At 39.9% G+C, this 24180-nt stretch overlaps 1 protein-coding gene and 1 long non-coding RNA gene across 2 annotated transcripts; one reads left to right on the plus strand and one right to left on the minus strand.

Moving 5' to 3' along the window:
* The first annotated feature begins 5901 nt into the window (after positions 1 to 5901).
* Positions 5902 to 14750, plus strand: LOC108896400 (low-density lipoprotein receptor class A domain-containing protein 4). The gene is made up of 4 exons (XM_018695524.2): positions 5902 to 6359; positions 10974 to 11125; positions 12189 to 12239; positions 13738 to 14750. Exons 1-4 carry the CDS (start codon positions 6350 to 6352, stop codon positions 14263 to 14265), a joined length of 741 nt encoding a protein of 246 aa, XP_018551040.1. The 5' UTR covers positions 5902 to 6349; the 3' UTR covers positions 14266 to 14750.
* LOC127140264 (uncharacterized) lies at positions 8324 to 23909 on the minus strand. The gene is made up of 3 exons (XR_007810736.1): positions 23586 to 23909; positions 10068 to 10163; positions 8324 to 9955 (listed from the first exon to the last, which is right to left on the minus strand). It is a non-coding gene; the product is annotated as an uncharacterized LOC127140264 (long non-coding RNA).
* Between the last annotated feature and the right edge of the window lie 271 nt (positions 23910 to 24180).

Consider the following 24180-nt stretch of genomic DNA (forward strand, 5'->3'; position numbering starts at 1 on the left):
GGTGAAGGTAAGCTTTACTGAAGTGAAGATTTCTGACTCGGAGTGTGAGAAAAATACTTGGACAAAATATTTAAATATTTGAGTTGGATGAAACCTACAGAAGCAAACAAACAAACTGTATTTGAAAAATTTATTTTCTCTTTTACGGTAAAATATTAATAAAAGGATTAGCAGTTTATTACCGTTATTTACACTTAACAAGATGTATATTTACAGATTTTTACTGTGAACTCTATGTAATACATACTATTATACATTATTGATTAATTAACTGCTAGCAAAAGAGGCTACAGAGATATTTTTTCTAATCTTGTGATTTAATAAATTACTCCTTGGCAGTTCTGCTATAAAACACCATGTTTTAATATATCTGAATAAACATTGTCTTTGAAATTCAAACTTCAACTTTTAAGACAAATAACACAGCTGGCTGTGGACGGCTGGTCCAGTCTTGGAGCCTCTCTCTGGATTTATCCCATTGAACCACCTGAAAAACAAGAGTTGGTGTGAAAAAAGTTTATTAATTGAGATCATAATAATATAAATCTTATACTGCAAATATTTCTTCCTATCAACAACATTGTTCTTTACTACCTTAGTAAGTGATGTTACATTTTATAATCTTTTTGAGAAATTACACATTGTCAGTCAGTTTCATATATAAATTCAATGATAAGTTCCTTCACAATGAGGAGTGATTATTTCGCCTTGATTAGTGTCAGAAAAAGCTGCTGTGAGCATAGTACCAGCTGAAGGATGTAAACATCTAACCTTTGAATAAATTCTGGTGAACATGCAGTGTCATCTTGGTAGTGAAGACTGAAGGTGCAGTAAGTAGAAAAGACAGATGTTGGCTCCTCCACACTCCTCCATAGCTAGCTCAAGTCCACAGCTAGCTCAGTCTGTTTCTTTAAATTGGAAATAAAACTGTGTCAGTTAATCACACTTGGCACTACAAGTCATGGGCATGTTAGGTGTATTGTAGGGTACAGATTTAATCTAGGCTCCATGACACACTCCTTGTGACACTCCTGTTAAGATGATTTTGAATCTTAACATTTTTGTAAGTTCTCAGGGAGTCAGGGATGCCTAAGTACATAAGTAAGTAGTAAGAACATCTAAGTACTAAGTTAGGAGTGTTTTACATAAACCGCTTAAGTGCTAGGCCAGGGGTCGGCAACCCGTGGCTCCGGAGCCACATGTGACTCTTTCATCTCTCTGATGCGGCTGCCTGTGGCTTTTTGAAAATAATTAATGAGTATTTAATTAAAATGTATTTTATTTTAGTTCGTTCATTTTTAAAATGTAATTCTAAAATTTGTTATTATTATTGATTATGGTGATCTTGTAACATCTAAATAAAACGTGTTAAAAATTTTGTCGCTCTTAATATGCGTCACAACTGCCAATGTGCGACACCCGCCAGTGCACAATTTCTTGAACATTTTGAACCCCAGGTAGGCCAACTATGGAGAATTCCAAGAAAAGAAAAGTGTCTGAAGAAAACAGAACGTTCAATGCTACGTGGGGAGATTCATTTGCTTTCACTGCTAACGAGACTGGTTTATCCAGTATGCTTAATATGTAATGAGAAACTATTGAACAAATAGCGCTGTTCAGAAGTCGCTGGACAGAAAGCTACTGACTTTTCACTGCATCCTGCACCAAGAGACACTGTGTGCTCAAACATTTCCTCTGGAATGCACAGAAGTAATGAATGTTGTCGTTCAGACTGTCAATAAAATAATGGCAAAAGGTTTAAATCACCGTCAGTTCCGTTCTTTACTGGATGAGCTGGAAAGCACATATTCTGATCTCCTGCTGCACAACAAAGTCCGGTGGCTGTCTAGAGGGGAGGTGTTGAAACGCTTTACCGCGTGTCTGGAAGAAGTGAAAACTTTCCAGGGCAGCAAAGGGCTCACATTTCCTGAGCTGGAACAGCCAGAGTGGCCGGAAAAGCTACACTTCATGGTAGACATGATAGCGCACCTGAACACGCTGAACACGACTCTTCAGGGGTAAGGACGCACAGCCCTGCACATGTTGGAGGAGGTTTTGGCATTCGAGCGCAAGTTGGCAGTGCTTGCCAGAGATTTACAGAAAGATACACTGTCACACTTCCCCAATTTGAGAGAGTTCAAAGAAGCTCACATGATAAATTTACATTCTGCAATCATCGCAATGCAAACATCGTTTGGGAAACGATTCTGTGAGTTCAGAGAGGAAAAAACCACATTATCCTTCCCTGTCACTCCCCTAAGCCTCGATCCATCCCCGCTGAATACGACTGCATTGGCAGGTGCGAGTCAACCTGATCTTGAGATGGAACTGGCCGACATAGCCGACAAAGACATATGGGTGTCCAAGTTTAAACGCCTGACAGCAGACCTTGAAGATGTTGCCCATCAGAAGGCCGTTCTTGCTCAGAATCACAAATGGCGTTATATTGACAAACCGGATAAACTTGTGTTCGAAACTTGGAATGCTATCCCCGACATTTATGTGAACATGAAAAAGTATGCACTTGGAGTCCTGTCGATCTTTGGATCCACATATGTATGTGTTCTCTAACAACTGAACTTTATTAAAAGCAAACATCGCGCACACCTCACAGATGACAGCTTAGGACCCTGTGTAAAGATGAAGGTGACGGCATACAGCCCTGATGTGCAGACGCTGTGCGCTGAGGTTCAGGAGCAGAAATCACATTAACCAAGTATGATAGATATTTTAATTACCTATTATTTTGCATATATTCATATTTTTTCATTGTTCAGTTCACTTTTATTATTCAGGTTGACAGCTGACTGCACACGCCAGTAAAAGGATGACAGCACACAGAGAGAGGACGGCATTTTTTGTTTCCTACTGGTAGATAATTTAGGTTCGGCCTTTTTTTCATAAATACAAGAAGGACTCAATAGACATTGAGTATTTTACTTGAAAGTAACCTTCAACCCAACGTCTTTTTTTCGGATTTCAAATGTTTTTGTTGCATGCAGAACTGTAATTTCATTTTCTCTGCAGTCGTTCATTGATTTCATAAATGCAACACATTATAATTTGTTTATACATAGCATAAAGGCAAAAAAAAGTGCAGTGTTATTTCATTTTAAATGTCTAAAGGGTTTTGTGGCTCCCAGTGTTTTCTTCACTGTGGGAAACGGGTCCAAATGGCTCTTTGAGTGGTAAAGGTTGCTGACCCTGTGCTAGGCTGATGTTCCCAGATGTGACAAGGAAACATGCTGAAAATGTATAAAGTGAAAACAACTAAGGCATCAGAGAAAACTCTGAACAGAACATGTGAACAGAGGTGGTTCTACCAGAGCAGCTTTACCAGCTCCCTCCAGCTCTAACTGCTATTAGCATTCTGTGCTACACTAAATAACATCAGACCACAGGCCAGCTACAGCTGAACAGCAGCTGTATTATATTAACAATCCTTTCTGAATATTCATATCCATCTGACATAGTTCAGTTTTCCAAGCACAAGGACCCTTCAAGTGAAATTAACCTTTTTAACTATAGGTTTTGGTAGTTTTGTAGTTTAGCTGGCTAACTAAAACTAACAGGCTCTCTGTCAGTTCAGGCGCCACATTCACAGTAAATAACTGTTTTATGTTTACATAAAATGAGCCATGTTGTTTCTAGACATGTGCTTGACAAATGTTAATGTAACAAAGTAATGTGAAGATGAGAAGATGAAACTCGCTCTGTACTGTGGAGGATCAGGATCAGAGGTCCAGCTCCTGTTTGCGGTGACAAACTGCCGCTGAAACAGGTGTTGAAAAAGTCCCTGCAATATTGAAATTAACATTTCAATGCTACATTGCATTTGACCTCCATTATTTATTTATTCATTCATTCAGTGTGTGCTTTATTATATGATTTTTTTTTTCTGAGATAAGAGGTGATTTAGAGCAGTTGATGACAGGCCTGTACATTTCCATCCCCCTCCGCCCATTTCATTGAAAAGAAAAACTAATAAAATATGTGATAACAGTTATACTTGTAGAAAGAGAGGACTGCTCACTGTAGCCTACTAGCCTAATATCCTTTATCCTAATATCCTGCTAGCATTTCTTTCTGCTAAAAAAAAATGAAGGGAACACTTAATCATCAGTATAACACCAAGTAACATCAAACAGATGCAATGGAGAAGCAAAAGCAAAACAACCCCCCAGAAGGGAATGGTTTTACATGTGGTGGCCACAAACAGTTGCTCTCTCCTTATCCTTCCTGACTGATTCTTCTCTAGTTTTGTGTTCTGTTAGTGTCCTCGTCACTACTGGCAGCATGAGGTGGTACCTGCAGCCCAATCAGATTGCACAGGTAGTCCAGCTCCTTCAGGATGGCACATCCATATGAGCAGTTGCAAGACAGTTCGCTGTGTCTCCCAGCTCAGTCTCAAGAGCATGGAGGAGATACCAGGAGAATGGCCATTACACAAGGAGAGCTGGTATCTGCAGTATCTGCTCTTTTATGCAAGGAAGAGCAGGAGGACCAGAACCACCAGAATCCTAAATGCCCTACAGCAGGCATTATGTATCTTATGCATCTGATGCCACCAAGTACCACCACAGATTGTCCAGGAGCTAACCGATACCCTGACCCAGATCTAAATTGTTGACTTTCCCTTTGCACTTTTAAGAGTAGGCTTAAAACTTTCCACTTTGATAACGAGGAGTCCTCTGTGTCCTGGCCTGTAAATTACTGTAGAAGGTTAAGAAATGTGTTAGGAATGTTAAGTTGTGCCTGGTTTGTTTAGTAAGACATTCATGTTCCTTTTATGTAGAATAGCATGGCTATTATTCTGTTTAGTTTATTTAGAGCATTCTGCCCAGTGATAGAAATGTGTTGTATGATTAATCACCCTCAAGGTATTTCTCAAGCAGTAGCATAAAGTGTACATGCAAGTCTGCTGAGTTCTAATAAAGAGCACCCTTTGTTCAATACTTTAACTCTGCTGCCTTTTTGCCTGCTTTAATCCAAGCTCGCCACAATATACATATATATGTATATATATAATATGTATATATTTTATTATTTTATACATATATAGACCTGAGAGGCCTACAAGCCACAGTATCTCGCACCCACTGTGAAATTTGGTGAATCAGTGATGATCTGGGGGAGCTTCAGTAAGGCTGGAATCGGGCCGATTCATCTTTGTGAAGGACACATGAATCAAGCCACATACAAGGTTATCCTGGAAGAAAACTTGCTTCCTTCTGCTCTGACAATGTTCCTCAACTCTGAGGATTGTTTTTTCCAGCAGGACAATGCTCCATGCCACACAGCTAGGTCAATCAAGATGTGGATGAAGGACCACCAGATCAAGACCCTGTCATGGCCAGCCCAATCTCCAGACCTGAACCCCACTGAAAACCTCTGGAATGTGATCAAGAGGAAGAAGGATGGTCAAAAGCCATCAAACAAAGCTGCGATCTTTTGTGCCAGGAGTGGCATAAAGTCACCCAACTGTAATGTGAAAGACTGATGGAAAGCATGCCAAGATGCATGAAAGTTGTGATTGAAAATCAGGGTTAGTCCACCAAGTATTGATTTCTGAACTCTTCCTAAGTAAAAATCATTAGTGTTATGTTGTTTAAAAATGAATATGAACTTGTTTTCTTTGCATTATTTGAGGTCTGAAAACACTCTTGTTATTTGGACCATTTGTCATGTTGTGTAAATAAATGCTCTAAATGACAATATTTATATTTGGAATTTGGGAGAAATGTTGGCAGTAGTTACCTATAAAGAGTAAAATCAGAGAAACTGATAATTTTGCAGTGGTCTCTTAATTTTCCCAGAGCTGTATATATAACACGGATCCAACGTCTGCGTGTGTATGAAATTCAGGCTATTTTCAGCTTTCCACTTGTCTCCACGGGTATAGCTGTTAGCGGCCACGGTCAGTGGAGGGTAACCTTTCCCAGTCTGGGTGATGTCTGGGTCTGGACCCTCCTCTCTCTGACCGTTGTCAGTCATTGTCACCAGCTCCCTCCCTCCCCCACGGATCAGTAACAGGAGGAGAGAGGAGGCGGGCTCCAACGCACATCCTCTAACATACACACAAGCAGCCTGCCGCTCAGCACAGAGATCCGCGGGGCAGTAACGGGGGATATACCACAGTATGTTCGGATGAGGATAGTCCGTGTTCCACACGGAGCTCCATGGTCGTGATGTAGGCTGTGTGCTCGGTGTGGGCACTGACAGGCTGCTGGACCCTCGAGAGCCCTTTGCTCCTTGCTTTTTGCAAAACAGAACGGTCTCGGGAAGCTCCAGCAACACAAGGTCCAATGTTTTTTGCCCCTGAAACTGCACTAGACCCCAGAGCCAGGGCATGGATATATGTAAGTCATCCTGTTTTTTTACCCAGACGAATCCTAACGGTTAAACGCATTTCCGGGCGAGGTTAAACGCCCCTGTGTAGGATAACGGGTGTAAATGGCTGTAGCTTCTGTTGAAGAGCGTATGACTGCGCGAGTTTGTCACAATATATATTGTGGTGGATTTGTAAGCTGATAACAGTGTCGTCAGATGGGTAAAATTAAAGTGTGTACTGGCTGTGAGGGATGAACAGTAGCTTAGTAATAGCCACAGTATTGCTAATGAGATGGCTCAGAGACAGACGGTGTATTGCGGCAGGTTCTTGGTCCTGCTTGGCCTGTCTGTCTGTGTGGACAGGCCGGCTGGTGAGGCGTCCACCCTCCCCCACATCATCTACTTCCCCCAACAGACTGCTGTCTGACTGCCCAAGCCCTGCAACACAAAGCTAGTCATGGAAAGCGGTGGGGCGTCACTGGTGACAAATAGTCAAATAGACTGTGATATTGAAGGCTCCAGGAGATCTGAAAATGTAGTTATTACAAATGTATATGTTTAGACACGATTTACTGACTAAGAGATGCAAAGTTACAAAGTTAGTCTAAAATAGCACAAGTTTATCCTGACTTTTCTCTTCTTGGTCCAGACAGGATGTTAGGGGCATTCCAATCATATTTAAATGACCAAGAAGGCCAGAGGTCAGGCTAAAGCTGCATGTTAGTGCATTTGTGAATTTCTTCGTTGTGGGACTAATAAAGGGTTATCTTGAAGTATGGACAGAAAAGCACAGTTAAATCAAGTGAATGCTGTACAGGAGGCAGAGGGTATAGCTGATAGTCAAACAGCAGTATAGACTGTTACATTGGAATACAGTTCCTGCAACGACACTTCAACTTGCTGTCTGTCAGAATGCACGCAACATATGCAACCATCATAGCTGCCAAGCTTTAATTGACTGACATTTGGTCACTTATGGGTTGACAGCAGCATTTCCATTTGGATTCAGTGATGCCAAACCATGTATGAGGTAAGCGTGAATCATTAAACAGTAGTTTGACAAAAACATCTCAAAATTGAGAAAAGTGGGTAACATCTTCCTAGACACACCATTCATTCCAAATACCATACAGTGAAAATGAGTTTTCAGGATTCCATAAAAACAATACAGGCTCAGTACAGTTCCCACAGGTCTGTAGGGGCAGGACTCTTGTGCTTTCCTTTTCTGGCATGTCTGGTTTATATATGTTTTCAGTTTGGTGAGTGAAAGTGTAGACTGCTGATTATTTTAGGAGTTCCAGTGGGTGGTGTCTGTATATTAACAGAATGTGATTTTTGAGAGCTGCCATAGCTGTAGAAAACAAAGGATCAAAATGCTGTGGCTACTGATCTATCATGAATACGCTCACCTTCACTTACTGACTTACTGCTTTGTCTTGATGTTATGATCATAGAAGGAGAGCATAGGCAGCTTAAATTATAGGGGTGAGTGATAGGTTAGTGAAAGGGGTGTAGTGAAAGGCTGATGAGATGACTAAATGATAAACACACACACACACACACACACACACACACACACACACACACACACACACACACACAAACACACACACACACACACACAAATGCACCAGGTTTATTAGTAATGCACCAGACTCCTCATTGCAGCTGGCGGCTGTCCCAGCTTGCTCCTCCCCAGGGTCAAGGGTGAAAGGTGAAGGCCTGTCAGTCACTGGTAATGTCTGAGCCTTTGTCTCCTCTCCTCTGCTTCTCTTTGTTCACACACTGGCTATCAATTGTGCACATATTTTTCAGTTTTCTATGTTTTAGAGCCAGAAATAGAACATGAAATAGAGATAATTTAAGCGGACTTGCAACTTTTATTAAGGAATATTGACAATCAATATAAATGCAAAAAAAAAACAAAAAAAAACAGCTATTCATTAATCTGAGACTTTTCAGGACCATATTTACTAAATATTTGTCATGGCACTATGCTTGTTAGCAATAAAAAAAATAAATAAAACTAACCCTTGAGGATATTTCTATTTCTGGGTGACATTACTATTGGGCTATTGGGAAATTAAGGAATAGAATCAGATTTTACAAGTCTATATTAATACAAGACTTGCACTCCATATGTATGTCGAAAAAGTTAATGTTTGCTGTATTCATTACCTTAGTCAAATTATTTATTTTTCCTGTTATTTATTTTTTGCTGTCCACACTGGTCATAAAGAGATAATGCTACTGAGTCAACAGTCCTCGTTCTGTGCAGTGAGATTTAACCACTAGGTGGTGTTTAGTGTTTAGTGAGATGGACTTTGCAGTCTTCAGAGTGACCTGTCCTATGTCAAGAGATGGTACATATTATGATAGCTATATTCTGCTGTTAATGCATGAGTGTGTATGAGAGAGTGTAGTGACACCTACTCTACCACATTGTGGGCAAATTGAAAACACAGTCCTGGTCAAAATCATTGGCAACTGTGAAATTTAAGCAGATAATTTAGAGTCGCTTGAGTGATAAATGCAAATGAACCAATTTTCTATAATGTCCAATGTAAAATGTCCAAAGTTGTTGGACAACAACAAAAACTGCTTTCATGTTGTAAAATAAAATAAAGTGTCTTATGCACACTGAACACCTTTTCTGAATTGTGTACTCGAAATTCAGTGGTGCCAATAATCTTGACCAGGACTGTGGGTAAGAAAAACACACAGCAAATCTGTGACTGCTGTTGTTTGGGCACTGATATAGAACATGTCATTTGCTATAAAGCACAAGCAATACTGAAATTTTTATACTGTTACTGATATTTGAATATAATGATATTTCAACTATTATGTTTTAACACATTTTTGTAGAGATCCCTTAAATGTTGTTATTACAGCTGCTTATTCATGCAGTTATCCAATCAGCCAATTAAGTTGGCAGTAGTACAGTACAATGCATAAAATCATGCAGAAAGGTAAAATATTATGTAAAAGTATTCTCATATTAGCTTTGTTTTGCCCTTCAGAATGCATTTTTGCACAAAACAAGAAGTATGGCTTTCACGCCAGTCTTGAGAAAATATGAACCCATCCTTTTCCCCATCCTTATTGTCAAGTTTTATTTACAAAGCCTGAACTCAACAATCACAAATGTGCATCAATGGGCTTTACAGTCTGTTACATATACACCAGTGCCCTGCACTCTTAAAACATATGTGTTAATATCATATATAAGGACCACACATTTTGTGTTACTTTCAACAACTGTTGTGTTGAGGGTTTTAACACAAGATTTGTGTTCGATGTTCAAACACAGTGATTGTGTCAAATGTAACACAAAGTGTGTGGTCCTATAGACACATTATTGTGTTTTAAAATTTGTTATTCTTTTCCTAAGGATTTGAATTGAAATATGCACCTGACATCCAACTGTGGAGAAGAGATGAACATTTATTGTACAGTTTAATTTAACAATTGTGGTCATGAACAGCCCTTCTTCTCCAAGTAAAACAGCAATCCTGCTGCTTCTTGAAATGATCACTCCTGGGCAGCTCCTTGGGTGTAGGATATAAGGTTGGTGGGCCTTCACTGATGGATTCTCAACCACAGATGCGATCCTTACTCCAGACTGTAACACAAAAAGTGAAATGCTACATCAGGAAACCAGCATGGGGAGAAAACTATGACAAAATTATGAGGTTCACTTAAGAGATGCAACCAAAAAGTCATAAGACACAAACCAACTTATGGGTGCAAAGTCCACATGGTAGTAAATGGCCCCTCGTCCTAATGCAGTTGTCAGAAGCAGGTGATGAGTGCTTGGAAACGAAGCGTGCCTACAACAGAAACATTTAAAGAAAAAAATGGTTAAACAAGGCTTACAGTTAAGGGACTGGAGCTTTGCTTATCCTCCTAAAGTTCTAGAAAACTCTAACAAGCTCTCTTTATCCTGGTTCACTGTATCCACCTCAGCCTCTCTGCTCAGCTGACCACTGGTTATGGAGCATGAACAGAGTTCTCTGACCCGAACAGGGAGCATATTTCCAAGTTGCACTGGTGCTTCTAGTTATATAATTTGGTAATGTCGCAGTCTGCAGCCCTAGCTGGCTTAGCTGTCTAGCTCTACAGTCTGCCGGTGCAGCTTGCAAATGTGATCGGATGTCTCTCGTGTTAAGGACAGAGGGAGCATTCACAGCCAATCAAGCCATAGCCATTCAGCCAAACTGGTTCGGACCGTTCACTCAGGGCTAATCAGTGTGTCAGTATGAGAGGCAGCATCTTACTAATGTTAGTCGGTCATTATTTCTTTACTGTGGCAGTAAACACAACACATCGGCCAGCTGGTGACAAACTGTGCTATATTCAGAGCTTTACAAGATATTGTGCTAACATGGATCACCCAGCTCCCCTCTTCCAGGATCACTGTTTGAGCTGATTGGTTGAACCGTGTTAGCATATAGGTATATAACCTTTTCCCACAGGACGGGTACATGCAGGTCTGTAACTTTGTGCCAGAAAATCTAAAGGTGGAATAGTGATCAGCTGTGACAAATATTAACTGTGTGATGGAAGACCTAGTTATATGTGCAAACCATCTTTTCTCAAATGTCCTCTGTGTGTTTATCTCTTTCTCTGTGTGTATGTAGCTGAACTGGAGTTTGTTCAGATAATAATAATCCTCCTGGTGATGACCCTCATGATAGTTGTGATCATCTGCCTACTCAACCACTATTGGCTGCCAGCCCTGGCCTTCCTCAGCAGGCTCAGCCACACCCAGAGAGACCAGACCACACAACTGGTTGGTGAATTTCTATATTTTGGAAACTGAAAATTTTAAGAACCACTGTTTTTTGATGCACGTTTAAAAAGAATCCCTTCAATTTACAGAGTTCTTAAAGAACTGTGGTGAAATTATATGTGTAATAAGTGACACATGCTACAGTGTAAAAAATAAACTTGTCAATTCTCTTTAATGAACAAACTGTAATGGAGACACTGTTTCTAAATGAACTCAAACATATCTCTGAAAATGCCCATACCATATTCTTATTTCCTCTTGTCAGCTGGTATATCTGTGATAAAAGCAAATTTGCTAATAATATAAGCTATGTAGATGTATTGGTCAGAATCTAGTAAAAATGTCCTGATGATCAGTGCATAGTTAATAATGATAATTATTAATATTAATATATTTTGTGTGTACATTGTAATCATTAAGCTTTATGTGTATCTATGGCCATTCTGACTGACTGACAGAGTCTATGTGATCCAAACAGGCCAAAATAGCTCAGCTGATAAAGCTTCCAGTTTCCATAGCACATTACAGTATTACAAATATTACTCATGTAATGATGATGATATTAGAGTGTTTGTGTTGTCATGGCATAAGTAATGTACCAGCTACAGGTGATGCATATGAGAAAGGATGCCTTACTTGAAAATGGTTTCAGTTCTTTTAGGTAAACAAATACATTGCAAATGGAAACTAAACCAAAAATACTTAAAGGATGAGGGTTATCATTCATTGTTCACTGTCCTTTACTCTCAGTCCTTGACATCTGCCTTGTGGCATGCTCATATTAAGTCTTAGGTAAGACCACCCTTTTGAGATATACAACAAATTGAAAAAGATGTAATAAAATGTCCTATTATTGTGACAGTGTGTTACATCAGTCTAGTTTTTAATTATTATATAATTGATTTACCAGCAATGGCCATTTAAATGATTTTGTGTATGTAACAAAGGAAATATACACATACACATAATATGTCTGCTCCTTCTCTCTGTGTCACAACCCCACCCCCTCCCATATACCTCTACCCCCCACCTCACCCTGACCCTCTCTGTCTCTTTGTCTTAGGATGGCAGTGTGTGGTCAGACAGTGTGCTGACTCAGCAGAGAAATACTGAGGTGAGTTATGCCTGGTGAGCCTTATGTGAGCCATTTGTTTTCACTTAACTTTCTCACCAGATTGCCCTCTAGAGCCGATAAACTGCTTTCAGGGCATCCCATTATCATTATCCCCATTTGAACAATTAGCATGTCTGTCCCCTCTCTATGAAAGCAGGCTTTTCTCCCTGCCTTTGAATAGGGTTATTCAGAATAAGCAGAAACACCTTTGCCTTCATGGAACATCAAATAATGACTCATGAAACATATTACTCACATCTGCTCCATGCGCATTACTGTGCTGCATTCTATTCATTTTCAACAGAAACAGTCTCTGAACTTTTATATGCTCCAACCTTCTGTCCATAAGCATAAATGCCATGATTGGCTGGAATGGATCACACTGATCCACCTCATTTATATCCTAATTCTAGAGCCAGAGCTGTGTAGAAACACCAGATACACACCAGACACACAGAGGTGGCAGCTTGCTCGGAGGACTATGAGGAGACATTCCAGTAATCATTGGGAGTGGGGCTGGCTATTTCTAGTATTGTTTAGTGATTTGTTATGTTGTTGACTTACTGACTCAGTTGAAAAAGTGGGCGACAGACAGAGAGATGTAGAAGAAAGGGCCAGAGCATCTTGATGTGGTATAAAGGAGATCTTTTCCATCAGATATTACCAGCTAAAAGGATAAATTACACATTTGGTTAAGATGAGATCAAACCCTGGGAATACACGATAGAGATCTATACTTATGTGCTATTTATATATCCCTAGTAGGGTATCCTTATTTTGAAGAAAACATTTTGGAAACAAATACAGCCTGATGAAAGTTAAAATGTTGAGAAATGGTTTGACCAAGAATTCAAAGTGATTATAAAAGTTTAGAAAAAGTTAAGAATATCAAAATAAAAAGCACCCCAACCAGACAATCCAGCCTCACAGATCATGAGAAATGAAATTTTAAATAGATATACAAAAGTATAAAAGTACAAATAATAATATAATAATATACTACATATATGTACATTGATCTTGGTGTTGTTTTATTGTTCTTTTTTCTGTTATTGTGTATTTGACAGAATTTTTATGCTTTTGGAATTGTGTTTTTAATGTGGATTTGAGAGAGAGAGTTTTTGAATGAGCTGGGAGCACAAACAAATGAGAGAAAGAGAGAGAGAGCGAGAAGCTGACGAAAACAAATGAGTGAAGACAGTTTAATTTGTAAATAGTATGATGAGGACACATACTAAAGCAGTGTTACACAATGTTAATTCAAACAACTTCACTCTGCATTATTGTTTCTTGTTATCAGACCAAGAACTTAAAACACTCAAAAGACTTGAAAGTCCTAAGTTTTAATTCCTCACTTCTTGGAACTATGTGGTAATAAATAGCCTCTATACCTCTGCAAGTTCAAATACTTCTAAGGAACTAAGGACCACTTGTTGTCTCCTACCCTAGCTGCCTGTGTCTGGTGATTAAAATGGGTTTCTTTGCTCTTTGTTTTCAGGTTATGCCTGGTCGTCTTAACAGCAACATGCCACACTTCATGCAGCAGCAGCAACTGTGTCGCTTCCAGCCCACCTACCCTTACCTACAGCAAGAAATCATCAACCTCCCCCCCCTCATCTGCCTGTCAGACGGGGAGGAGCTGCTGCCCTATAAGGGTCCCTGCAGCTTACAGCTCCGCCACCCAGAGCAGCAGCTGGAGCTGAGTCGAGCTGCTGTGCGTGCTCCGCCGAATCGGACTGTCTTTGATAGTGACCTCATAGATATTTACTCGCACAGCAAGAGCCCTCAGGCTCCCAGCAGTAACACTGGAACCAACGATGCCAGTGCCACAACAGAGGGTCCCCCACCCTCATACAGTGAGGTGATGGGAGGCTACCCAAGTTCCACACCCTGCTACAGCCAGTACAACAATAATGCGCCACCCACAGAGAACAGGTTAGGATGTGACAGTTCACAGATGCTGTTTCATGCTGGCAGCAGTGGTCCTGAGAGCACAGCAAAGACTTCCACTGACTTAAACAGCTGACAGAAGAAAACAGCATGAGAGAAGAAATAAGGGAACTGAATTGTACTAACCAGTCCCTATTCTCCATGTTTCCTCAGTCACCCGAGGGGAGCACATTCTGTCTACCTTAGCTGTACACCCTCACTAAACATGAACTAACTCTAGGAGCTCAATTGTTTTTTATTTCATATTAAAGCTGAAAGATTTTTTTATTAGGTATTAAAATCTCTGCTTTGGTTGTCTATTTTTGTACGCTTTACACTTCTGTATGCTGACACTGTGGATATTCTGATTCTGTTGCAAAGAAGATTTTGTTTTGATGTACCAGGTTTATGGACAAACTCCTCTCAAATCCAGAAATTAGTGCAGTGATTCACACTGTCATTAGTCACTGGGACCTACTGTAGTATGTAATGTAAGCAAATCTGAAGTTGCACTAACCTGGTTAAAAGCAGAGAATTCCTGTATTTTTTTGTTTTTGAGTAAAGGAGCTTCTAAGGTAGGAATAGTATTTGTTTTGTTGTCTGTGACAGAACTCTGCTCCAGTCTGAAGGATTCACATATTACAGGTTTATTTTTTATTTTTGTTTGACATTGCTAAGAAAATGGTCCATCCAGCCATTATTTTAGATGTCAACACCTCAAGCACTCTGAACTTTTGATCCAGCAAAAGACAGAATTATGGGAAAGTTAATGTTCCTCTTTAATTCATGCATAACAACGCTTTCTCTGTGCCATTTCTTTTCCACGGCATTTCTTTAGTTTATGCTTATACTGAACCTCAGAACCTCAGTTTACAGCTAAATCTAAATGGTTGACATTAAATGGTTAGCCAGCAAAGGTTGAAATCAATTTTAGAGAGTGGACTAAAACTAGAGCTTCAACAATAAACAATGAACAGTTATTGATCCATTCATTTATTTTTGCACTTATTAGTCTGTTAGAGTCCAAAACCAAAGGCTATTGAGTGTATAATGACATAAAGCAAGCAAATGATTGGCATTTTGCATGATAAATGAGTTAAATAATTGTCAAAATTAACTAATGACTTTTCAGCACAACTGTTGTTAGTTTACCAGCACTTTGAGGTTTCTGTAAAGTTCTGCACATGAATAATTTTTGTTATGATACAGTTTGTACTTCTGGCCACATCTAAAATTTGCCATTGTGCAGTTGTAATACTACACTGTAAGGCACTTCAAGATTTAGGTTGAGCTTCATAAGTAGAAAGGATTTTAATTTTAGAGGTTCAGTATTAGCAGAACTGATCTCACATCAGACCCTCCAGCTGCAAACTGAAGCTTATCAAATACAGGATAAGCTTCTCCTACATGACATAAACACAATTAAAAACTGGCACTACATTAACATTCATCAGAAATATTTTTTATATTAGGTAGAGGGAGATGAGTTGAACAGCTATTTCAGCTCGTAAAGTTAATAACTGGTATTTCGGTTTTGGGTAATTGAAAATTACAATTGAGCACTGTCTGGTCCACAGCAGTGATGACATCATTATCACTTTCAAAATGGTGACCACTGAGCGCCACCTCCATCTGAGGTAGGGTTCAAACCAGGTGAACAGGACGGGTGTTGGACGTGTTCAAATTCACATTTGGCAGATGACTGCACCAAGGTTGTTGTCCATTTTCTCAGAGCTGACCTGAAACAGAAATTCAGCTTCAGACATTCTACATAAACACTCCAAGAGTTGAAATGCATATACATGAAACAAGAGCTGTTTAACTCATCGCCTTCTACTTTAGGCCAAGAACTTATCAATCACCCCTCATAATATTGTGGAGCCATGCTTATTTGTGGTATATGAGTATTTATTTTTTATTTATTGATGTTACTTAGCAAAGCCTATAATAACTTTGAGCAGAATTTGAATTTGAGCCATGGTTCAGGAAGTTTTATTGTAACAGCCTGGGACCTGATGCTCCATGTCTGCTTTTTTCTGCATGTCACATGAATATGAGCTAACTTCGTGCCTGATGGTGACAGTGCATTGGCCACAGGAAACCACTTGCACTTAAAAAGCCCCCACCTCTGTTGTGCCTAACTTCCAATGGTGCTTTTTCAGCAGTCTGACTCCTGTGTCTTGATCTGTACAATACTGTACATATCTTAATATATTATGCACATGTCCTACCCAGTGGGAAAAAAACCCCACAGAGAACATTGTTCATACTGTAATTCTGTAAACATTAAAACAAAGAGGATGCATCAGAAAGGCAAATCCTGCTGGGATGTCTTGTGTCTTCTTTTAAAAAGGAAACAGAAAACACGTTACTTCACAGGCATGAACTGGAATGACAGTACATTTAGCAGTTCCACCCTCAGTTCAAAAAAATTGAACTCTGAATACTATACTATTAGCTTGTTTTGAGGATTTGAGGCTGACCTGTATGGTGACCAGAATGGAAGACTTCCCTGTGGCGATAGGGAGGATGCAAAGGAGGAAAAAAGAAATGAGGGAGGAGAGCTGGGTCTGGAAGGTGGAGACTGATTGAGAATGAACCATGCAACAAAGTGTGTCCACATTAGCATTGCCATTCTGATTTCGAATATAACCATGCTCATTAATTGTTTGCTTTGGCCATGATTAGATTATTGAGATGTTACTTTTAATCACATACATTCCAGGTTTGTTTTGTGTTCTGCATTACTCAGTTCAATTCAATTTTATTTATATAGCACCAAATCACAACAGAAGTTATCTCAAGGCATTTTCATATAGAGCAGGTCTAGACTGTACTCTTTATATTATTATATTTACAAAGAGAACCCCCAACAGTTGAGCAACACAAGGCCACAATGGCATGGAAAAACTTCCATTCAAGAGGCAGAAACCCCAGACTCAGGGTGGGTGGCCATCTGCCTCGACCGCCTAGGTTGAGTTATATTTCCATAAAGTTTATTTATTGCTGAGTTATTGGTTCAGTTATGTTTTCCATAAGTTCATGATTTTCTTTGCTGCTTAGCGAGTGGAGGAGTGGAAAGAAAAGAGGCAGCAGGTTGGCTGCTTTTATTGGCAACTGATGGTGCTACTCTGGTCACATTGCTGTGAAGGTTTCTACAGGCAAGACATGGAACTATTAGCCATGGGGTGATGTCCATGCTGCATATCCAGGGAGTTCTCACATGCCATCTTAGTTGCTGTTTACACCCCTCATTCTGCTAACCCAGCGGCATGTGACTCTGTTACTTGCAGACCAGACTCTGCCCCAGTATTTTCTTCATGATCCCGACTTAGGTCTCCAGACACATGACACATTACATTTATACTTATTCACTTCTTTCCTCAGTGTGTTGAGCAGTTGAAACAAAACAAAAAATTCCCTATGGGAATCAATTAAGTTTTCCTGATTCCTGTTTCTCTGAATCTACTGCACAGATTTCACCATTCATTTTTCATTCTGTCTCAAGTGAGTCTCCCAACTGTTGCAATACAAGATCATAGGAATAATTATTTAAACCATTTTTTTACTTATTGAGTTTTTGTTTAAGTATAATCACAGGTTGATGAACAATATCTGACTTAGAGAAGCAAGTGAACATGTTGAGGGATTGTATTAAATCAAGCTATGACCATAGCTCCCCTCCCTCGCCCAATCTCAGAATTTCCCACTTAGGCCAGCAGAAGGACCTAGAGGAAAACATTTAAAATTTAAAATTAAATTAAATTAAATTAAAAATAACACTACCAACCTTGGTAAATTTAGAAAACAAATACATGCATCTCCCAGTCTCTACAAATGTACTTGCATATACATATACTTGGTAGAAGAAATGATTAATCTTATTCTTCAAAATCTCAAACTACTCTGTAAATCTTTGATCCTTCTGTTATATAAATAGCTCGGATGTGGCAGGCCATACGACACCTGTACCACCATGCATGTGTCACACACATTAAGGTTTCCCCCAGGCTGTTTAGTCTCAACTTTAGTCTGCTACTCAAAACAATAACTGATGACCTGCAGTGCTGGATAAACTACTTTCCATCACGGAACAAATAGCTACTATTAAAAAGATAATGCATCCTAAAAGAAATGATTTCTTATCATTGATATTAACTTTCCCCACCGTTAACTGGTTCAAATCTCTAGACTCAATCATCTCCAAATTCTACTGAAAAAAACAGGACACCACAAATTTCACTGCCCATGCTGCAAAGACAGAAAACACAAGAAGGCCTGGAAGCTCTACATTCTAACCATTACTTTCTAGCAAATCAGCTACATATGCCACCAAAACAGCCCTGACCCATTGAGACATGGATTCCACTAGTCCTCTGATATCTGGCACCAAGCCTTCAGTAGCAGATCCTTTTAGTCCTGTCAGTTGTGGGGTGGAGCCTCCATGGATCGGACAGCACATCTCACAGATGCTTGATTGGAGATCTCCTTAAACTCATTGTTGTGTTCCTCAAACCATTCTTGAACCATGTTTGCAGTGTGTCAGGGAGCATTATCCTGCTGTTTACATGAAGGGGTGTACTTGGTCAGCAGCAATGTTTGTAGGTAGTTCCTGTCAAAGTCACATCCATATGAATGGCAGGACCCAATGTTTCCCAGCAGAATATCGTCCAAAGCATCACACTGCCTCCACCAGTTTAACCTCTTCCCAGAATGCATACTGGTGCCATGTCTTCCCCAGGTAAGCGATGCACATGCACCCGACCATCCACATGATTCATCAGACCAGGACACCTTCTTTAATTTCTCTGTGGTCCAGCTCTGATGCTCATGTGCCCATTGTAGGCTATTTTGACAGTGGACACGGGTCAGCATGGGTACCCTAACCAGTCTGCAGCTACATAGCCCCATATACAACAAACTGCAGTACACTGTGTGTTCTGACATCTTTCTATCAGAGCCAGCATTCACTTTTTCAGCTATTTGAGATTACTTGCCTAATATATCCCACCCACTGGCAGGTACCATTGTAAAGAGATAATCAATGTTATTCACTTAGTCATAATTCTATGGTGATAAGTGTATTATCAAATTGGCCCATTCAATCAGATAATGTGTCCTTAGACATAGAACAAACAGTTTGTAAAGACATTCAGATTTCTATTTTACTTTTACTGTGTTTCCACCAATCAAATACTATCTTTGTTTCAAAAAGTTAACAATAGCAGGCAACTCTGACAGCCTGGTAAAAATGCCACCTGTGCAGCATCTAAATATTCTCCAATCTGGAACAGTCCTAATTAACAGGAAACCATTTAATATCTGCTCATGGACAGAAAAAAACATCACACACATCCAACATATCTTCTATAATAACAATTGAATATGTTTAGCTAACTGGAGGCCAAGGTTATGTAACTAAATGATTAGATAGTGTTTTTCTTAGCGGTTTAGGGCCAAGTACAGTTTAAAAAAAAAGTATGAATGTATTTGTTGTTCCAACCTAGTTCCAACCTAAACCAACCTGGTCTGGTTAGGAGAGATGACATTCATCCCACTTTTGATGGAGGATCTCTCATATCTAGAAATCTGACAGAGTTTATTAGGAAGCCAAAGCCCTGATAATCCAGAGTTCAGGCCAGGAGACAGAGCTGCAGTCTTACACACTTCTCTGTGCCTCCTTTAGAACAGTCACCCCTCCATTACCCCATAGAGACTGTGTCTGCCCCCCGACCATTTAAATTAACTAAATTGAAGGTCAACAAAAGAGAAGTTATTCACAATAATCTCATAAAAATCAACACAGCCAATTCAAATGTACAGCAAAATAAAATAATTAAATGTGGATTACTCAATATCAGATCTCTCTCATCCAAAGCTGTACTAGTTAATGATTTGATATCAGATCACCATCTTGATCTATTCTGTCTGACTGAAACCTGGCTGTGTCAGGATGAGTATGTTAGCCTGAATGAATCCACCCCCCCCCAGTCATATTAATACTCACATTCCCCGAGACACCGGCCGTGGAGGTGGAGTTGCAGCCATTTTCGATTCCAGCTTACTAATTAACCCTAAACCTAAACTCAATTATAATTCATTTGAAAGCCTTGTTCTTAGCCTGTCCCACCCAAGGTGGAAAACATTAAAGCCAGTTCTATTTGTTGTAGTGTACCGTCCTCCTGGTCCATACTCTGATTTCTTATTTGAATTTTCAGAGTTCCTGTCGAGTTTGGTACTTAAAACAGATAAAGTTGTTATCATAGGCGACTTCAATATTCATGTTGATGTCAATAATGTCAGCCTTAGCTCTGCTTTTTCTTCATTACTAGACTGTATTAGCTTCTCACAGTGTGTAAATAAACCCACTCATGGTTTCAGTCACATTCTCGATCTTGTTTTAGCTTATGGTATTGACATTGAACATGTAACAGTCTTCCCACAGAATCCCGTTCTATCAGACCACTTTTTAATCACTTTTGAATTTATACTGCTGGATTATGTATTATCAGCAAAAAACATCCTGACTAGAAATATTTCAGATAATGCAGTACTTAAATTCAAGGAAATGATTCCCACTAACTTAGGTCCAGTGCCTCATCTTAATTTAGCAGAAGCTACTCCCTCCCAGCTTGATCATCTTGTAGACAGTGTTGCAGACTCATTACGTACCACTTTAGATTCCATCGCCCCCCCTAAAAATGAAAACAATAAAGAGGAAGAGGCAAGCTCCATGGTTCAACTCCCAAACCTGTACACTGAAACAAACAGCACGTAGGCTTGAAAGAGTGTTGCGTTCCACCAAACTGGAAGAATCGCACTTAGCCTGGCAGGATAGTGTCAAAAGATATAAAAAAAGCCATCTGTAATGCAAGAGATGCCTATTACTCATCATTAATAGAAGATAATAAGAACAACCCCAGGTTTCTTTTCAGCACTGTAGCCAGGCTGACAGAAAGTCACAGCTCTATAGATCCACGCATCCCTATAACCCTCAGCAGCAATGATTTTATGAACTTTTTTAATGATAGAATTTCTACTATTAGAGACAAAAATAAGCACATCCTGCCTTCAACCAGCACTAGTTTATGCCAAAACACAGGATCCATAGACTCAACTGCAAAACCTAACCTTGACTTCTTTTCTCCCATCGACCTCCCCCAGCTCACATCAATTATTTCGGCATCTAAACTTTCAACTTGTCTCTTAGACCCCATCCCAACTAGACTGCTTAAGTTAGCTCTGCCCTTAATTTGCAGTCCTGTATTATCTGTCCTTGGTAACAGGTTATATGCCGCAGTCGTATTAAACAGCTGTAATCAAACCTCTTCTAAAGAAGCTCACTCTAGATCCAGACGTATTAGCCAGTTACAGACCTATATCTAACCTCCCCTTTCTTTCCAAAATCCTAGAGAAAGCAGTTGCAAAACAGTTGTGCGACTTTCTACAGGATAATAGTTTATTTGAGGTTTTTCAGTCAGGATTTAGGCTGTATCACAGCACAGAGACAGCACTTGTAAAAGTTACAAACAACCTCCTGATCGCATCAGACAACAGACTTGTTTCTGTACTTGTCTTGTTAGATCTCAGCGCTGCTTTTGATACGATTGACCATCACATCCTTTTACAGAAACTGGAGCACTTTATTGGTATTAAAGGAACTGCACTAAACTGGTTTAAGTCCTATCTATCTGATAGGCTTCTGTTAGGATTCGGCAGTATGCCTCTCTCCCCTCTTGTGTCAGTGTGTTTCCCTTCCCTGCGTCTCCTGTTTGTCTCCCCCTGTCTGTGTTTGTTTTCCAGGGCGTGGCCATCTGGTTATCTCCTCCTACCTAAGTTTCCCTCCACTCAATCAAGCACTCCTGACTTCAATCTGGTTCATTACCTCACCTGACTCCTGCTGCATTTATACCCGGGTGCTTCACTTCAGTCTTCGTCAGATCGTCCGTTTGCCTGCATGGTATTCAAGCACATGATTCCTAGCTTTTTGAAACCCTCTCCATTAGCTGGCTAACTTTGTCTGTCCTCCTAACCCAGATAGTCGAGAGTCCACCTTTTGTTGGAAGCCTGCCTGCCTGCTCCTTTGTCAAGTGTTTCTGTTTTTTCCTCAATAAACCTTTCTTATCATTCCAAGTTCTGCATTTTGGCTCCTTTTCTGTTTATGAATCGTAACAGCTTCAGTTTGTACATTGACAACAACTCCTCCATGTACACAAAAGTTAGATATGGAGTTCCACAAGGGTCAGTGCTTGGACCAATCCTCTTCACTTTGTATATGCTTCGTATGTATGTATGCTTCGCTTTGTATATGGAGCCTAATGAAACCAATCATCTAACTCCAGGCTTGTCTTAGGGACATTAAAACCTGGATGACAAGCAATTTTTTTTATTACTGAACTCAGATAAAACTGAAGTCATTGTACTTGGTCCTGAACACATCAGAAAAAAAATTCTAATGATGTAGTTCCACTAGATGGCATTGTCCTGGCTCCCAGCTCCACTGTAAAGAATCTGGGAGTCATCTTTGATCAGGATATGTCCTTTAACTCACACATAAAACAAACTTCTAGGACTGCCTTCTTTCACCTGCATAATATCACCAAAATTAGACATTTTCTGTCTCAAAAGGATGCAGAAAAACTAGTCTGTGCATTTGTTACTTCTAGGCTGGACTACTGTAATTCATTATTATCAGGCTGCCCCAACAAGTCTCTAAAGACCCTGCAGCTGATTCAAAATGCTGCAGCACGATTACTGACAGGAACAGAGCCCATATATCAGGCTCCATCTTACCTTAAAGATCTCATAGTCCCCTACAATCCCACTAGGACTCTGCGCTCCCAGAATGCTGGTTTACTGGTGGTTCCCAGAGTTTCCAAGAGTTGAATGGGAGGCAGAGCCTTCAGTTATCAGGTTCCTCTACTGTGGAACCTTCTCCCAGTTTCGGTCCAGGAGGCAGACACCCTGTGTACCTTTAAGAGTCAGCTGAAAACTTTCCTCTTTGATAAAGCTTATAATTAGGGTTGGCTCAGGCTTGAACCATCCCTTAGTTGTGCTGCTATAGGCCTAGACTGCCGGGAGATCTCCCATGATGCGCTGAGCACTCTCTCTCTCTCTCTCTCTCTCCCCACAGTATGGATACATAGCCCATAAATACATGTTACTAACTAAATATCTAATAAAAATAATAAAATTGAACTGAATTGAATTGAAATCACCACCCTAGTGTATTGTTGGGCCAATCAAAGAGATAACCTCCGCCTGTGTTTTGGAATGAAAGGCTACAATGGCAATATGCTCACAGTGATTACTAAGATGCTGATGTTTAACAGGTATATGTTCATCATGGTCACCATCTTAGTTTTTTTAGCATGCTAAACATTTGCTCATTCACACTGAAGACAAAGTCCAGCTTACCTGATAATGGCTCCAGATGAAAAGTCAGAGGATCCCCAAAGTTATTATACTTCTTCCTGGGGGGAACATGAATGGCTAAATAAAGTTTGATAGCAGGCGATACAATCAATCTACAAATGTCACCAAAAGCCATAAATGTCAACTGTATGGTGGCACTGGAGTAAAAGTCAGCTGGATTTATTCTCTCGGGACCATATGTCTACATTGTGGATGTACAGACTAGCATTACCATCCCTACAATGATGTAGACATAAGCAATGACAAATGCACAACTCTGTGTATGTGCATGTGCAACTATTTTTTCTAATCATCCAATAGTGCGTGTTGAGACTACAGTTGCATGGCACTGTGTTGAAACATATCCTCCTATACCGGTGTAGTTTAACTGCTTCCTCACAGGGGAAATCTACACAAAGAAGCCAATGCGTCCACACACACACACACACACACACATACACACATTACTGTAACTGCACAGTCTGTGTACACTCTATTCAAACCACGCACACAGACAATTTGAATGTAGCAATTTTTGTAATGGTTGCAGCACATCTCTGTCAAACAGAAATATAATATGTGTGCTACGAAAGTTTTG

This window comes from Lates calcarifer, unplaced genomic scaffold (genome assembly GCF_001640805.2).
Source record: "Lates calcarifer isolate ASB-BC8 unplaced genomic scaffold, TLL_Latcal_v3 _unitig_4112_quiver_405, whole genome shotgun sequence".
In the NCBI taxonomy this organism is placed as follows: Eukaryota; Metazoa; Chordata; class Actinopteri; family Centropomidae; genus Lates; species Lates calcarifer.

What these genes read in the sequence shown, in the direction of transcription:
- LOC108896400 (XM_018695524.2), top strand. An exon ending in GAGACCAGACCACACAACTG is followed by an intron (nt 11,126 to 12,188) that starts GTTGGTGAATTT and finishes TCTTTGTCTTAG; the next exon opens with GATGGCAGTGTGTGGTCAGA. An exon ending in CTCAGCAGAGAAATACTGAG is followed by an intron (nt 12,240 to 13,737) that starts GTGAGTTATGCC and finishes CTTTGTTTTCAG; the next exon opens with GTTATGCCTGGTCGTCTTAA.